The following is a 19,012-nucleotide window of genomic DNA, read 5'->3' on the forward strand; positions in this document are numbered from 1 at the left end:
TCAGATTTTTGCCCAAGAGAAGGAGGCTAGCAATCACTTTAGAGAACAGTGAGCAAGTACTAAGTGCCCATACTTAGTATTTCTCACAATATGGAAACCTGGCCACATAGAAGTATGTGAATTTTTACTGGCTTCTAGTTCTTCTGAGTTCCAGAAATTGACAAACAGATAGCCAGGCTAAGGCACAGAACAAAAAACCCGAAAAGGCTGTTGTATGAAAGAGATGCTGACATACTCTATACCTACAACAGAGCTTCAATGCCTGCTGTGAGTTCCTAACTCCAGCTCTATCGGAAGCTTTTCTTTCCCTTTTTGACAAACAGGGTACAAGATATCAAGGGCAAAAGAGAATCCTGAAAAACATTTTTTAAAAAATCTAAAACAGAAATAAAAACCACAGTACTTTGCTAATGAAGAAACAAGGTGAGGGTCAAGATATTTCTTTAAAGAAAAGATCAAGTGTACTCAAGGGAAAGCATCTATATAGAAGGACCTTTCTATAACATGGTCCTTAGGGTTCATGCACCAGGCAGTTTTAAAGTTGAAACAGGACTCTAATGAATGTTTACAGTAAAATATTCCATTATGATAGTGACTAAAAAACCCATAATACTCTTTGAAAAGGTAAAGAAATGTAGACCTAATCCTGCACTGTCCCAAGATCCACAATACATTTACATTTCAATAAATGATCAGACATGTACTATCACTCCATGCCCACAAAATAAATTTTATTTGAGGACTAACTTCTGGGAACACAGGCTGTAGTTCATTTAGGTAAACAATATTAAAACAAACAAACAACAACAACAAAAAGAAATGATCTTTTAGGAAACTTAATTTTGAAGGAAAAAGAATAGTATAGTATTAACGAAACTAGACAACGGTTTCGTTTTAGTTTTTCAGTAAAACCTATAAACAGCTGCAACATTTTCTGGCTTTAGCATCCTAGGTAGATGTTATACATATGACTAAGGAATGTAGCAGTTGTGAAATTCAGGCTTTGCATTTACTTTTCCCTAATTCAGAATTCCCCATAGAGAGATGCAACTACATTTAGAAAAGGTTTTCAAGCTGCCTTGTTTGCAAAGCCTACCCACAAAGTCCACACTCTGCCTACAAAAAAACCTGCTAGATTAGAGATAGGAAGTGACTCTGGTGGGTAAGGTTTACAGCACTCATCCTGAACAAAACTTATTACCACACTTTGATTTACTTATTTTATTAATATTTATGAGTACCTAGAAGTGTGCATTAACAGAATAAGGGACTAAAATGTAGGACTGTACCAAACTTAAACCATCTACACTCACCTTAATCTACCAGAATAAGCTTATTATTTTTTTTTATTTTTTATGGCTCACCCACTTTCCCTTAGAATTTCCCTTTAAAATGATTCAACTTTTAGGACTCTATAATATACTTATATAGCCTTGGAAAAGAAAGGTCATCACCTGTGTTACAAAATCCTTAACATATTGCTTTTTCTGTAATTCTTACCAGTGTAAGATCACTACTTCACCGAACTCTTCAGGACAAGGCAAGTGCACTTTATCTAAAAAGAGCCCCGCTGAAGGAAAATTACTCATTTTGTTTTGGCTGTTGGCATCATTTGCTTTGAACAGAATATTAAATATGCAGACAGTCCTTTTATTTTGAATTACTGCTGTTAGGACCTTTAACACAGTCAAGATTTACATCAAACAATGGTTTAATCACCTCTCTTACAGTGACTTACAATCACTTACAAGCAGTTTCCATCATTTAGATATAGGTAACCTACTCATAATACAAACCATAAATTGTGGCCTATTGACAGCATTCAGAGGCTGAACACTAAACTAAACATAAGACTTAGTGATTAAACTGACCTCAAATATCATTTACATCTCTAGCCAAAAGAAGCCGCTAGGTTATTAAAAAGGAACCTGCCACTAAATTCAAATAAACTCATTGCAAAATTAAGCAAGCCAGCCTTGGCTTCCAAAGAACCTAAAAATTCTTCCCTATTGCTATCTCTTCACTCCTGTGGTACTGATATAAACCCATTCCCTTATTCCTAAATAGTGATAATCATGGTCCAATTTCCACTTATTTACTGCCAACCACTCCGTGGAGTAGCAGGGTAAGAATAGGAAGCTTTAGATATATAAGATACACGGAAAAACATAAGATTATTTATACACTACTGACATCCAGGGGCTTTAGCCTCTTGACCAGTGTGACTCTCCAACTTTCTTGTACTAAAGATCTACTCTAGCAGTTTGTGATTATTTGTCCTCACTCTTTCTCTCCTGTTCTTATGCCTATCCATGACTTCCTCTCCCGTAAGTAACAAGCGACTACTCAGACAACAAGAAAGCAGAGAGAATGTCAACAGAGATAACTAAAAAAACCACAAGCTGCCTTGCACAGTGAGACACTGCTTTACCTTTCGTCATAACCCAGTGGTTGTTAACTTTGGTTGCATATTAGAATTACTTTAGGAGCTTTCAAATATCCTGATGCCTAGGCCACATTCCAAACTCATTAAATAAGAATCTCTGGGGATGGGACCAGACATCAGTATTTGTTACAGCTCCCCCAGGAGATTGTAATACGTAGTCAAGTTGAGAATCACTACATTAACTCAGGTTAAATAGCCACGTCCTGGTTTTTACAAATCGAGAGCTAATCTCAAATCTTGTTTTCCATACAGAAACTCATTGGGTTTTTCAAAAAGTTCCTAGGTTCCGATCTACTTTAAAATTAGGGAATTTCTTCCTCAGTAAAGGAAGGCAGTAAGGGGTATTCTATTTCATTGGTATAAAGGAGGCGACAGAAATCCCTTGCATATTCTCGCATCTGCCAAGAGCTTCTTTTCCTCCTATTTAAGAGAATAAAATCACAAAGACAAGTTTTGAGTTCCAATTAAGCAGGACTGACATTCGTCAAAGATGTCTGATTTCTGAAAGTTAAATGTCAAGGTGTCCTAGGTCCCCAAGGTTCTTTCTCCTACCTCCAGCAGGTCTATCATCCTGGTCATCTGGGAGTAGATAAGGACCCTATGTCCTTGAGACTTGAGCCGAGTCAGCAGGACATCAAGGGCATACAGCTTTCCACTGTCAGTGATGAGGCTCTCCTTGCCTATGGAGAAGAGAAGGGAGGAGGGGAAAACTGTATTTAATTAAAGCAGCAAAATCACTCACTGCAAAGCTGTATGCAACCAAAATTACTACAACCAGAATGCTTGCCATCATGAGAGCAGGAAAGTCTCTACAGAAGAATGCAAAGCACTGTTAAATCATGACTCGGTAGTGCTCTGGAAAGAAATATCCTAGAAGAAGGAGGCGTAGGTTCCCTCCCAACTGACAGTTACCAATCAGACATAGGCATTTGAAAGCTTCCCTGCTCAGGGGACAGCAGGTACACATGGACATCTTAAGAGTGTGTCCATGTCATATCTGTGACCTGAGAAACCTGATGTTTCTTTTTCCATACTACCTCTAGATATTTGTTTCTGCTAATTCTGTGACTAAATGGTTTATCTCCTAAAAGCACGAGAATGTAAAGAAACAAAGGCTGCTCTTGCCTGCCCCTGGAGAAACTTAAACACCAAGAAATGCAAATAAACAAACCCACTTCTGCCTTTAAAAAAACAAAACAAAACAAAACTCCTTCTCCTGGATGATTTCTAATAGGTTGGCTGGTAAATGCCATTATTCTAAGCTGTAATTTGATAAGGACATTAGGACTCGTTCAATTTTTCCAGAAAGATTGACTTTGGGTTTCTGTGAAATGAAAGCTGCTTTCACTCACTAACTTGTGCTGTCTCCTTCCTCTTCCCATTAAAAAAAAAAAATCATTTCAGCCAAAGATCTTTAAAGAACACTTAACTCACAAATTTTCATCTTATCCATTCAGTATCATTCAACTCCCATCACATTTCAGGAAGTAGAGTTTCCTGTTTGCAGACTGGTCTATAAACATGCCCTGAACAATTGCTGTTATTAAGAGGGGAAAGAGATGAGGCTTAAGGGGCTGGGAGATTTAAGAGTATATGTGGAAGTGACTGTGGCACACAAAAAGGAAGAGAGAAAGGCTAGAGATATTACATAGATGGCTGACCACTAAAAGTATAAAAGAAAACTGTTAAGAAAACATACTGTCTATCTTTAGTTTCTGGGTTTGAACCCCATGGTTGTTCCTCAGAACTGCAGGGCAATCCAAGAGTTCTCAACAGTCATTTTTCAGCTCTTGCCACTATTTGCCAAGTGTACAATTATTGTATAAACCAAATGAGAACGGATGTGCTGACAGCACTATAACAAATCATCAGCCACTCTGTTTTTGCTACAAAGCCACAGGTCCTGGATGTTTACTCCTCTGCACTGCAGCCTGCCTTTTCCCACCTTCGGAACGCTGCCAGGCCACATCTCTCCCTCTACTCTCCCCCCAGCACCCCCGATGTTGTGGCACACACCTTTGTTCAGCCTCTTTGTTTGGTCCTGTTTAGATTATTGAAATGCTCTTCTTTTTGTTGGTCTCTTTACCAACACAATCAAATGACTGCAGCTGGGACAGAACCAATTGCTAAGCTCCCCCTGGCACCAGACAAGAAGGCCTATATAAATTCCAAGTCTGATCAGGCAGTAAGGCTTTCATAACAACTTCAAGGTTTTCTCCTTTAATTGGATTTCCTGGGGTCCCTCAATTTTGATAGCTCCTAAACATTCCCCACAGAGCTACCAATCAGCTTGAGACAGTTAAGTTTCTTTCTTTTCTTATTAAAAGCACAGGAAGGTAGGGGGAAAAGCCCATACATTTTTCAGACATTGAGCAAGCATGGTCAAGCTAAGCTCATCAGATTTCTGCAGCCTGTTTACCGTCTCTCCCACATCACAAATATTTGTCTAAATTTTGAGAAGCTGCAATTCATCTCAAAATCATGATTCAATGGTTTTCACACATTCCTGCTTCCCACATCTACTTTACTTTGCTAACCAGAATTAACTGATGCTAGGATTTCGAAAGCTCAGATGATGATGATGTGCATACACTTAGATGGAACTCTGATGCACCTGAAAGAAGCAATAAGTGGTACCTGTTATTAGCTTGTTATTGTGTAGGTGGGGAGGTAGAAGTTGACAGACTGAATTTCTTTGAACTGCTCTGAAGGAAAAGGCCTAAGAAGAAAGAGACTTAAAGCAATAGCCTTAAAACACTTAAGCAATGAATATTTCTGCTTCTCTGGCAAGCATGCTAGATGAAGGAAGTCAGCCTGTAGTATTATGCAGAAAAACTGGTTTCTTTCTCTGTACACACCTGTGTCTTCTGGGCCTGGCACCGATTACCCAATTTTTTCAGAGCTACCAAAGTTGCACTGGACAAGAGCACAACTTGTTGCTAAGCAGGGTGCAGAGCCAACAAGAGCACTAGTTCCTAGAACTTAGGCTGATTTTTCCCAGTCAAACCTGTGTCCAGCCCTTTCTTTAAAACAGCTCAAAAAATGTTGAAAACAGACCTACTTTCTTGCTGTCTTTCCTATAATGCTACGGTTTGAACTTATAGTATTTTCACTTACATAAAAGTTCTTACTGACCAATATTAAAATCCTGCTCAGACATAAAGCAATGTATCCCATGGCAGTAAAATCAGGGTAACAGATTAATATCTCCTTTTACCAAGGAGATGAGACTTTTTTGAAGAGATTGTACATCCTTCACCTGGTGAAACATGGAGACACATTCAAGGTGTGAAATCCAGAAGATTTTGGTTAGTCTCTCAAAGAATGTGTGGAACCAACCCTTCTCAGGGAACAGAAAATGTAAAAGTCCAGAGAAAAGAAATATAAAATACACGTTCCAGTGACACTCCCCACCCCTCACTGCCCTGTCCCAAGCAGTCTACAGAGCACAATAGGGTCAGTGAGGAGCTGGTTGGTTCTCACAGTAAACAGCCAGTGAGGCTGGTGCTTTTTATCGATGCGAAAAGAACTCAGACACTTCCTGCTATTTAAACAAGGTCCATTTTTCTTTCAAAGAACAGGAAAAGCCACAAGAGATTCCCACAGCGCCAGCAATAAGCCTTCTACTCCTGTACTGGGAACTAAGCAGTCAGAATGAAAAAGGGAAAATGAAGAAATAGGTGTTAACTTACTTCTTTCAATACCTGTGCTCATCGTCTGCCTGGGATTCTGTGGTTTTCATACTTGCTAGATTCTATCCCTCTATTTCCATTAGTATTCAGGTGTGCTTTACGCTTGGGTTTTCCCCTTTTTCAACAATATACCTTCACTTACTGCTTTCACATGTACTAAGTCAGCTATGAGACTATTTATAATACTGCCCTTGTATACCTAAAATGGCATCTTCCAGTTCAAAGCACCCCCAAAGCTATTAACAGGTTGACCCAAGTTCTCTTGACACTAGACAAAGTTAACATTAAAATGGAAAAACCAGAACCAGCAGATTCTCTCTTTTGAATGCTTATTTAGCTCCAGTTTACTTCTGTTACATGCCAATAAGATTAATACGATCAAAGTATCAGAGAATGTGGACAACCAAAACTAACATAGCTCTAAGCCACCACTCCAGTTTGCCAGCAGGTGTAAGCAAAAAACATGAGCCTATAAACCCTGTGTTCAATTTCCTTAAAAGCAGTCTCACTAAAGCAAAGATGAAATCCTAGTTTCCTCTCAACCCACGACCCTGACCCTGGGAGGTCTGGGAATCCGCTAGCCTTTTGGCACAAAACACACTGTTTTTCTTCTGGTTATCATTCAGATCTCTAGTGCTTTGGGCAGGACACTGTTTATGCTACTTAAACTAGGCTTTCTGTGAGTGACGACATTCTCATTCATCCCGCTGGCAAAGGCACAAGACAACTGTACTCACTCGACCTGGAGCCTTTCCTATCATGTATATTTCTACCCCGTCCCCTTTTTAAGAGTGGCATTCCTTGCTCAACTGTAACCTTATCAAAGGAGAGTATTTAAACACAAACCTAAAGCACACTTCTCTCTCAAGTCACAAATTACTTAAGTATTCTTACCTATATGTTACTAAGGGCAAAAAGAAAATAGAAACCCCCAAAACTTTGAATTCCATATATCTGAAACTGCAAAGCCGGGAACATATTTCAAGAGAACGGAGGACTCACCTGGAATCCTGATGAAAGACCAGCCATTCTGAGGCCTAATGCTCCACAGTCCTCCAGCTGGCTCTGGGAAGAACTGGGATCGTCTATTTAGCCAGTCTGCTGCCAGTTCAGGGGCTCCATTTAACAAACACTGCTTGGCTGCCAGATTTCCTCCTTCCTTCAGCACTCGCCGCTCATATTCTGCACTTCGGTCATTGCAGTAAGAATCCAATGGCACTGCGGTGACCTGTAGACAAAGATTCAAATGAGAGGGCTTGTTCACATTTTCCACACCTACTTAGCCTTTTGGGAACCTCCACTTTGAAATCTGACTAATGTGGATAATTCTTAGGTTAGTGCTTTTACTTTCCTTGTCCTAATGAACTAAGCTGTCCCTAATAACTGCCTTAGTGAGCTTTCTCAGGTAAAAGGATAACCTCTTATAACATGAACCAACAACAAACTATAAAGATCCAAAGACTGCTATAGCTTGCAGATAAACTGGGACACCAGGTTAGGAATAATTCTAACATAGATGTATGTGTCTGACTGCTTTACACCTCCCTTCATTGCTGGATGTTGCTTTTGGCAAAGTTCTGCTTGCCATACACAGGATGGTAAAGCCAGAAAGGGAGCTGGAGCTAGTCAGTCATCATTAAAGAACTAGGGTCCTGGTGTGGCACATTTGGAGCTATCTTTAATGATTTTGTGGCAAATCTTCTTCTCTGCCAGGTTGCTGACTGACAAACAATGGATAATAAGAGAATCTTTCATGCCATGAAAGCTGGGGAATGGGGAATGGGAGAGCAATTGCCAGAAGCAGTGGACTCATTTCTTGGCTAGGGCAAAGACTATGCACAGATTCTTATCTCAACACAAGGTGTAACAACACTCAAATGCTGCCCCGCCCCCAAAGAAGGCTTCTGTCAATTTAGAAACATAGGCTTTATTCTTCTTTAGCTATCTGAGTCTGTTACTATTTTAATAAGCAGCTGCATATTCAGATGAGAGGAGCCAATAGATCTAGGTTTGTAACAAGCATCCCACTATCTCAGGCTGAGCCTTGAAAACATACTGCCTTGGGGTACAGTCAGCCAGCTTACTCTGGGGCTGCAGGTGCCTTTGCTGGGGACTAGAGAATACCAAAACCAGAGAAAGAGCATCATTTACCAATAACCACAGAATATACTACTCTGCCTTCAGTGAAGCTGAACTGAGTTTGCTAGAAAGCAGTGCCATCTACAGTCCAAATGCAAAATTACCGAGGGTCACAGCAAGCTGGGCAGATAAAGCTCCAAAACCCAGACAGGTTTACACAGCAACTGGTTTATACAGACAGTACTAGGAGCAGGAGTACTAGGAGCAGGTTTTGATAGTCTCATATCACCTCTACTCTCTCCAAAAAGATTCTGTTCTCTTGCTTCCAATAACATTTTTCTCACTGAAAGTTGAGCATAGGCAAATAAACACTGAAATACAAAGCAAGTGGATAAAATTGGGTCTCTCCCTCAGATGGTTTGCCCTGGCAGTGGCCCTACAGATACTGGACCAGAGTAGACATCTATTATCTAGGGTACAAGTCCCAGAACTTCACAATCAACAGCTGCTATACTTCCATAAAAATGGTTAAGGAAGCAGTGGTCTGGACTACAGTTCTGTCTCAAACAGCATGCACTCTTGGATGAGTCAAGTATGGTCTATGATAGGGGTCCCAAACCCTTAGGCCACAGACTGCTATGAGTCCATGGCCTGTTAGGAACCAGGCTGCACAGCAGGAGGTAAGTGATGGATGACTGAGTGAAGCTTTATCTGTATTGGCAGCTGCTCCCCAGTGCTAGCATCACCGCCTCCTTAGATCATGAGGCATTAGATTCTCATAGGATTACCAGTCCCTGGTGCCAAAAGTCTGGGGACCACTGGTCTATGAGACTCATATTGGCCAATTTTACACTCAAAGATAACTATTGGATTTTAATTTGTAGAGCAGCAGAACTTATACTGGAATTATATATAAAGACTTTGGGCCCATATTCTCAAGATGAAAAATCGAAAGCTAGACAGCCCGAAGGAATAAGGGTAGAAGAGTGACATGAGGAAGAATACTTTCCCTGCCTAGGAACTTGTGCACTCTTAATAGTTTAAAATCAAACCAATTTTTTTCCAGTTATGAACTTTTATCTATCTTCTAATTTTCATTTTGCTGATATCCTTCCAAGTCCAGAACTGAAACTGGGAGATTTGCAGGGTACAGTTCTTAGTGAAATATTTTTTAATGTTTTGATAAGCTTCTTTGGCAAGAGCCCTGGATCAAGATATATGCAGAATCATAGAATGTCATGTTGTAAATACGTAAGCAGCGAACTCATGAGGTCCAAAAAGGGGCAAACAAGTCCATTTCTATTTAAATCCTGCTTTCCCAGGCAGCTCTCTCCTAGACAACTTCTATCCTTTCTGCTAACCCTGAATGGCCTTCTTGATTGCTCAGAAGCAGGGGGAGATGAAGCATGACATACCATTTTTCCTCCCCACAAATGGAAATACATACTCCCTTTAGTCCCACATGAGCTAACCTCTGTTTCTTGCTTCATTAACTTCCTAAACTATAGTATCTTCAGGGGCTGCCTCCTCAAGCATTTAGCGCGTCCTTCCTGGAGACATGTATGTTCCTGCTCTAGCTCTAGAAGCGTGACTGCTCCAAGCGCTACGGTTTTTTGGTAAGATGAATTCCAAGGATCTTAGTTTATTAACTCTGCAGAACTATTCCCTTGGCTAATAAGAACTCCTGTTCCTTCTTTAATGGCACAGTTCTTCCTGAACTGACCCTAAAGTTTTCAGAGTATGTGTCAGGAAAACTAATTTGTCTTAACTCAAGGCCAAGGTTGACACTTCAAAGGAAATCAGTTTCAGCCATAGATTGGTTAGAAATCAATATAATTAAGGTAATTTAATAAAATGTTAACTTTTTCACACCCCAGGTCTGATCTGAAATACTTTGTTTGTGTGTATATAAAATATCCAGACATGTTTAAACCTTTTTCCTGCCCTCATAACCATGGTGTAATTACTCCTATTTTCAAGTTTAGCACATGCTAAGTGAAGGAACTCTATAAATATGGGAAGAGGAGCTGAGTAGGATGCTGGGCAGGAACCCTTCAACCAAATGATAAAAACTTTCTCCTGCTCCCTGACTGCCACCACATCTTTATGCTGTTATAGTCCTCTTCAAGTTACTGTTTATTGTTCTTTAGGGAAACAGCAGCACCAGGCATGATAGTTTAGATTTCTGGCTCCTCAGAAAATAACACTCTGTAGTACAGTTGGTGTATGCATGTATGAGTATGTTGGGAGAGTGGGGCTATTCTTCAGAGTGGTTGGCTAGAGAGCTCCAAATGGTGCAAATAAAGGCATTTTTATGTCCATAAATGTAATTACAGTTCAAGACAGTTCACTTTTTATTGGCTCTATAAAACACTGGGAATATAAGAAGTAAAAATGTCTTGACATACTGCTCTTAAAAATCTAGACCTCCTCTTATCGTGTCTCAGTATATACATCGGATTAGGAGAGTGAGAAGGAAACAAACCACACAACTATGAAGCCTGAAGCCTGCTTTCTATGAAAGTACTTGGCTTTAGATGTTTTCCTAAAAAAAGTGCATTTCTCTGCACCAGCTTAACCAAGAATGCTTTGGAAAGACATACAAAATCTAAATACTTTTTGGATAGTCAAGATAAACCAAATGAAGTTGATAGTGGCATGGGGATCAAATTCATGTATCACAGGACGAACAGAAAGAAATCTAGGCAGGCAGAAATCAGTAGGACTAAATACTGTTGTCTCATGTCCATTCATCATCTTTCTTTGCATCCTCTGCCAAATTCTGACCTTTGATAATGAAGTAAGGATGCACGCTGATGTAAATCACTAAAGAAGATTCAAAAGGCTTTACTGTCTTTGAATACAATTATGTAAACAGTAGACTTGCTAGGATGCATGGAGAAAACAAAACAAAAAAAGAGAAGAGTAAGAAAATGTCAGCCTACTGAGAGTCTTCTGGCTAAATGAAAAAGGTGTCCCTTAGGGCAAAATGAAACAATCTGGAATAAAATTTGTTCTTTGCTTTAACCACAGAGCATGGTCATATCTCTACTCTGCTTCTCTGACCTTCATATACTTCTTTGAGGTCATAAGATAGCTTTTGTCTGGCATTGATCAGTAAGGACTGGAAAGAGAGTGTGGAATATGTAAGCAAAGTAAACAACCACAGGGTGCCAAGAGTAGCCTTTGTAGGAATACTGTAAACAATTACTGGAGTACCCTGTTTTGATAAATAGGGTATAGGAAGGATCCAACAGTTGCTCAAAGTTGAAACCACCATAGAAACTACCTCCAACCTGTAAGACGATGACTGCTGAATGGCGAATACTGCACAACAGTCATTTTTTCAGAGGGAACATACCTGTGAACCACAGTCCAGGCGGGGCTGCTCAGGAAAGTGAGAGAACACCAGACTAAGAAGGTTCTTGATGACAGAGTGTTATGTTTCCTTTTGTTATCTAGAGGCTGCACTCAGGCGATAAGGCCAGATCAAATCTCCCTCCCAATCTGGCCCCCTCCTCTGAAGAACCCTCAAAAACCTCAACACAGGTGACAAATGGCTCTCTCTCCTTTTCAAATATTCCACTGTCCCTGACCCTGCTGTTGGGTGGTAATCTACCTGACAGATGGCTTGCTCCCACTGTAGATTAGAGCCCCTAACTAAACAAGAGGAACTACATAGGAGAGACATGGTCAGGGAAAGAAGCCACTCCTACCTACCGTACAATTATTCTTAAACCAACACAATTCGAAGTGAGGAGTGCTGTCTTGGGAAAGCCAGGACTGTTGCATGGATGCTCTTTCTAAATACTGAGGATTTATATATTTCTCAAGGTCCAAATAGCTTAAAACAGTTCTGTTTAAAAAAAATAGATCCCTTGAAAACTGGTTTATTTCTTCAAATACCACCTATTTTTGTCTCTTCCCTCCTGTGGTACTTACTCGTGGACTGGCCACACACAAAAAAGATGGCATCTCAGTGAGCAGGCAGCAACGAAGCGAGGAGGTAGCTGATCTCCGCTGATGAATGACCTGGTCTGAGTAGCCACTCACTGCTTTACAGTGGCTGCTGAAAACCAGAGACTACAAAACAAAAATGCAAATTAGTGCCATTGACACTTATATTTAATGTAATCAAAACCTGGGGGGAAAAGGGTCACATATTAAACATCTTATTTAAAGACATTCTTCCGGGTGAATATTATTAATTCTAGTAAACAAATACTATTTAGAACCAAATGTATTTTAGTCACAGTCCATGTTAATTTCGAGATGTAGTTTTATTAATATACCTTAAATGAGTATCATTTCTAATTCTATCTTTTTTTTGGAAGAGATACTGTTAATTGTGAATAACGACAGCAGAACTTTCATTAGACAAAACACTATGCCTGTATTTATGGGGGAAGTTTGGTTCATTTGTAATACCGTCGATGCAAACTCATGTCTTGAGTTAAAAACAATGATGACCAACAATATTTCCTTCTAAATTTTTCTTTAAGACAAATCTGTTTAACATCACGTGTATACTAACATAGTGCGTGTAGATCTAGCAAGGTAGGCAGTTTTACTTGATGACATCAATACAAGTGGTCAGGAATAGGAAACTACCATTTAAAAAATATAAATTCTTCATTTATATTATTGTATCAATAACACATTTTAAAAGACTGCACAACTCATTTTAAAGCTTCAGTTTACAGTCATTCATATGAAAGATTTAAAGTGTAGAATATTTATATACAAAAAATTTGTCAGGGGATTAGTGTTCTATATTGCAGATGCAGTTCTTTCTTCAGTGTTAGACATTTTATTGCTGGATCTTCATTCTTGATTACTTCTTTAATTGGTTTCTCAAATAATGCAAGTTGATAACTTAAATAACCATATAGATGAAGATAATGCATAAGGCAGTCAAATTTATACATTGTCGTAAAGTCAAGAAAACAAACGGCAAGGTGAACATTAACCAGGACCCTCTGCAGAAGAACAATAGTTATAATTCCAGTACCAAATCTCTTCAACGCTTCTTTGTTCAGTACATATTTTCTCCTAAAGTAAATGGATTCTTCAGGATCATAGCTTGAGAGAAGCCATGTCAAGTTGTCTAGTAGGACATGTGTATCATAATTTGCTTCCATGAAACAATCAGCATCTTCTAAATAATGGTCATGAACGAAATGAAAGGCTTTAACTGTTTCCAGCAGAGTTGGGCCATCTTTGGTAGTTTTTAATCACACTGTATGGAATTCTTTACAACACTTTATTAACAATGGTAAGTCCATGTTGCTTTGATATGTTTGACTTTTTTCTCTAGATATTGAGGTCTCTATTATTATCCATAAAAGAATTTTAAACTTCTGACAGTTTTTCAACAATATCTGTCTTCTCTTCTTTATGTTGGCTGGCATCTACATTGAAGTTCATCCACTTCTACATGTTTTTATGTCCATTATTATCTGAATGCCTAGTGTGAAGATCATTATAAAGATTATTAGACTGGGTGTCACCCTGTTCCTCCAGTACTGTATAGCAAGGAACATTACTTTAAAAACCCTACTACTGATGCATAGACAAAGGTAAAAAAAATTCTCGTTTTTTGAAAGTGCATTTCTGATATCAGCAGTGGCTCCTTTTGCCCCACCCTCCCCAAAAGGAAAGAAGAGATAACAAGTATAGCAACCACTATTCATGACATCCAGCTATAGTAGTAGTCCAGGGCTGCTAGTAGGGGTGTCTAAATGCCACCCAGGTGGCTGAGGTAGCAGCAGTAGCTGACCTACAGACTTGAATTCTTTACTAACTTCTAAAGAAAAATAACTAAAGAATGTCTCTGTCAGGGATTTTAAAGTTACTCTCATTTTAAGTATTCTCTAATAACAAAAACCAACAGAAACCTGTATTTTACTTCATTCCTAGAGTATAAAGGTAAAAGATTAAAGAATATTTCCTTATCTTCTCTTCAACATTGTAGTTATTAAGGGATACAACTTTCACTGTAGGAAGTTCTTTTAATACAATATGTCATTTGTGATACATTTCTGGAAAAAGTCCAACGACAATTCTCTTTCTAGAGGTGGTCACTCCCAAATTAGAACATGTTCACTTACTGTATTAGGACCTAGGTTAAAATGAAAGTCTCATTGGAAATCACTAAGTCAAGGTGGTCTATAGCCTTCTAATTCCAGATGTAAAAAAAAGTAATCTACTAGCTCAAAATGTTCACTATACATGGCCTTAGCTTTAGAGAAACTCTAACTACTCCCAGTATATTTTACTTAATCTATATTTTTCTAGATTATTTTCTCTTAACTTTGATTCTATCTTAACTTCCTTAGTACAAGTGATCCTTGGTATTACAGTACCCATATTCCCATCATTAATGACATGAACTGCTAGACACAGAAAACTTTAACGCTTAATATGAAAGAATACAAAGGACACCTTAAATACCATTCCGTAAGATGACTGCGGTGGGGGTGGGCACAGAAAAGGAGGTTCATTACTTCTTTAGCCTATTTTAGCCTAAAACAAACTAGAAAAAAAAGAAAAAGAAGGTCACACTATGGGAGATGTGACTTGGTTATAATATGGTCACAGGTTTTGCTATTCTGCTGTCCCCTCCTCAGGCTCTTAAATGTCTCATTACATTGTAGACACTGGCAGCTGTGTGCATTTTGCTGCCAGCACCATAGTATGTACACAGCAGTTCAGTTAGGGGTTTTTTTGAGTCTTTTGGCACCAAGTAAAAAGTCTTAAGCGAAAATAAGTAGGGCAGAATAATAGGCTCCACAGCTACACACTTCTTGCCACAGTAGAGCATAGAAACCACACAGATGTTTTCCTCTCAGATACAGACTTACTCATTTAACAAGGGGCCATACTTTGCTATGTCTTGTTTAAAAAGAATAGTTATGTTAACATTAGGTCTATATTACTTAGAAATTAATTTTTTTGCTTGTGTTGTTAAATAACAAATTTAGATATAGAGAAAAGAAATATAGAGAAAATAAAAGAGAGTAATGTTTATACATCAACTGCTAGACTACATAGATTCTGTTTTCACAGATATTCTAAGTGACCAAACAAAAAGGAGGAAATAAAATACAGAAAAATCCTGAACACAATGGCTTCCGAGAGCTTTCCACAAAGGGTTATTGGCAGCTCTCATGATCTAAGGAAATGATGATAGATATAGATATAGATATTACAGTTGCAAATTAACATTTAGGGGAAGAGTTTTCAAAAACTCTGGGGGATTCTTCATCAATAGTCAGTCAAAGCTCTCTAAGCATTTAATAGAGAAAAGTGTTTAAAACTTAAAACACACACCACTCTTTTTAAAACAATTATGTTTAGATTCTTTTGTATATCTTAAATTGCAAAATCTGAAATGGCCCTGATTTCTATGAGGTTGTTGGCTCACTAGAGTTGTAGAGTATATAAAGCCTTCAACACATATGATGCCTAAGTAGCATTACCATGACAACAGTTTCACTGAGACTGAGATAGGAGATGGAATCAATGCTGGTACTCTTATTTCCATCAATCATCATTCTTAATGTGACATTTAACTGGTTATAGTATAAAATCTGTTCTGCCTCCCCTAAAATATGGCCAAATGATATATTTCCTACAGATTGTGATTTCTGTCTTTATTCTTCTAAGCAAAACAAGATTAAAAAAGAAAAGAAAGATTCGTATGTGTGAGACCTGCACTCTTTAACCTCTGCAAAATCGTACAATAAAGGAGCTCTGGTTAGAGCCCACATTAGGGAGGTGTCTGAGAATTAATTCATGAAAGTTTTTAACTAAATACTATTTCTTCTTGTAATTCTCACCAGCAAAGCAAGGTGGAGTGCAATGAAATTAAGTGGAACATAGCATCACAAGAAAAGGAAATATCAGACAAGCACTCATGTCAAGTAAGAGATTTTGAAGTCCTAAACTTTGTTCAGAACACCCCTAAATGTCATCTGATTTGTGTTCTTAGGCTAGTTATTAGTTCCTTCATGTTTTATCTATCATCCCAAAGCCAGTATTATGAGGATGGTACTTCCTTGAACTCTGTAACACAGAATTCAAATTTAATATTCACTGCAGGTTAAGAACAAGGGTTTTTATAGGCACAGTGTAGGGGGAAAAAGACGTTCTCACTGTCCAGATTTACTCACATCCATGGGGGGATGCGGTGGGGAATGTTATGATTGGGTTAGACTGCTGAATATGATCCATGTGATCTGAGAAAGCTTACCAAGAACAAGATGATAACATGTAATTAAGTCTACACTCATTACCTGTCCTCAGAGGAATTAAGAACAAAGCCATCACCTTGTTCTGACCATAGGAAGTTGCATTTAGGAGACAGGCTGCTATAACAGTAACTACTACTATTTATAAAACAAATGAAGGCACCAAAGAAACAGAATGAAGTATTTTCTGCATTAAAAAAACAAAGCTGACCCTTACTGCAATTACTCTTGAGATTTCTATACATTAGCTTTTCTCTGCTGGTATTCCTCAGTGCCAAGAAATGCCGGACAAAAATAACTGATGTACAATAAAATCAATGAATGATTAAACAAGTAACCAATCCCACTCACATTTCCCAACCCCCATGGAAAAGTTAGAACTTTTCACAAAATTCTATTTTAAATACTGAGTAAGATTATACATATAATTTTTAGGCTGAAGGACAGTCCTTCAGATGAGAATACACACCAAATTACAAAGAGAAAAGTAACAATAATACAATGCACCAACACTCACTAAGTCATTTAAGCACCTTGTAAGTGCAAGGTGCCTAAAATAACCAGACCACAAAAACAAGAGGGACATTTATATAGTCCAAACATCTAAACTGCATTCTCACTGTGGGGGAAAAAAGGAATTAAAAAAAAAAAATGACAGAACTGCTTAAGAGTACTTTTTTTTTTCATGTTAAGTTTAAGTCTTTCTGAACACTGAAAAACATTCTTTGTGGTACAGAAATATCTTTTTGTTAATTATAGAGCTCTTGCCTGTATACACAAGAGTTTTATACCACATAAAATAGGTAATTAACAACTTTTGCATCCCCATCAATTGTCTCTCTTCTATGTTCAAGTTCCCTCTTTGCTGCCTTCTTCCTATTCAGTCTTCAAATCTGAGTCTCCTCTCTTACAAACTTAACTTTGACTTAACTCAACTGTCCCTCCTAGATACCTCCCTATTCTTTTTAATTGTCACACTTCATTGCCCACTCTCTACATTTTCTAACCAGAATTTTTTTCCCTGTAAATCCCTGTACCTGGGCCTTCTCTATTTTATCCACACTCATAAGATCAAAGAGTTCCTAATCTCACACCTAAGTGTTCGCTTTAAACTTGACATAGAATTTACCATTCCCTCTAGAACATCTCTTGAACTCTAGGTTTTAGAAGTGATTCCACCACTGCCAATGCTCATCCATATCCAAAACAGTCAGAGTCCTTTGCTCATTTCTTTATAATTTTTTTATTATAACTATTTCACAGTTGGGTTCATAGTACCCAATACTTTAAACTTTTGCTGAACATCTTTAATAAGGACCCCTGTGCCTGACGTTTCCTGATATCACACTCTGAGATAAATCTTCATCAAATGACAGAGATCCCCATTGGTATGCTATAACGACCTGAGTGATTTAGCAGCCTCCCTGAAGCCTGCTACCAGATTACTCCTTCTCATTGCTTATTAGTAGCCACCAAAACTTTATTCCCCCAGGACTACAACTGTAACATCTTTTGAAGAAAGTATGCCAGAAAAGGGCTACACTCCTGGTTTAATATCTAAATCTTTACAGAACTGGCAGTCAAAGGCTCCCATGACTTACTTTCTGGCCCTTTTTCTCACTACTTTCCTTTATTTTGGCTCAAATCTTTAACTTGGAATATCCTTCCTCCTATCCAGATTCCTACCACTCAAGATCCAACTTAAAAAAATACCATTTCTGTCTACGGGCATGCCACCCTGAACATGCCCGATCTCGTAAGCTAAAGCAGGGTCGAGCCTGGTTAGTACTTGGATGAGAGACCATCTGGGAATACAAGGTCCTGTAGGAGTTAAAAAAGAAAAAATACCATTTCTATAATGACTTTTTCATCCATTTCAACCTAAAGTCATCTCCCATTCTGAACTTTAACGCTAATCATTTACCATTAACCTGGCAGTTAATTATGCCTTCTTTCTACCTTTATCTTAGAAGTTTTTATTTTTAAAATCTTTCCAAGTTTGTGTGTATATTTTTACTATGTGCATATATGATTTTTCAAACCAGAAAATAGGGACCATGACTATTAACATACCTTGCCCACAGCAGACACTGGTGTATGGTAGGTTTGTAAACAACATTAATTACACATCTTTTCCCTCTGCCGGAGTAGACTGGCATTGGGAAGAGGCTATTTTGAAAGCAGCCCAGACCAGTGAAAAAGAGGGGCACTAGACAATCCTCAAGCATTAAGCCAAGATCACATTCTAATACCGGACGTTTATTCGGTCAATAAGCTTTTCTCCCATATAAATTAATATGCCTATTCACTCAACTCCATTGGCCCTTGGGATTGAACAACTGAAAATAGAATGAGAGAGAAAAAGTGAAGTGTGCGTGAAAAAGAGTACTTTCTCCAGCAAATACTGGATCCTCCCCTTTTTCACCATTCCTTACTCAACAAGGCTGCTTTTACTATCCAAATCAGTGGTCTCCAAGAAAGCACGCAAAAGCTTCACAGTGTAAACAATATTAATATGTTAGTATGCTTATAATTTTAAATAA

The 19,012-nt window shown here is 38.4% G+C and overlaps 1 protein-coding gene and 1 pseudogene across 3 annotated transcripts in view; both read right to left on the minus strand.

The window, feature by feature from the left end:
- INO80 (INO80 complex subunit) overlaps nt 1-19,012 on the minus strand; it is a 105,603-nt gene that overhangs the window by 26,096 nt on the left and 60,495 nt on the right. For all 3 annotated transcript variants that reach the window (XM_011354935.2, XM_023527767.1, XM_011354934.2), the window contains 3 exons: nt 12,160-12,300; nt 7,141-7,366; nt 2,999-3,126 (listed from right to left, as the gene is read on the minus strand). In XM_011354935.2, the coding sequence (XP_011353237.1) occupies nt 2,999-3,126; nt 7,141-7,366; nt 12,160-12,300 (495 nt within the window). The remainder of the gene's footprint in view (nt 1-2,998; nt 3,127-7,140; nt 7,367-12,159; nt 12,301-19,012) is intronic.
- On the minus strand, nt 12,332-14,168 carry LOC111736276 (annotated as a pseudogene).

The sequence above is a fragment of the Pteropus vampyrus genome, unplaced genomic scaffold, assembly GCF_000151845.1.
Source record: "Pteropus vampyrus isolate Shadow unplaced genomic scaffold, Pvam_2.0 Scaffold19, whole genome shotgun sequence".
Lineage (NCBI taxonomy): Eukaryota > Metazoa > Chordata > Mammalia > Chiroptera > Pteropodidae > Pteropus > Pteropus vampyrus.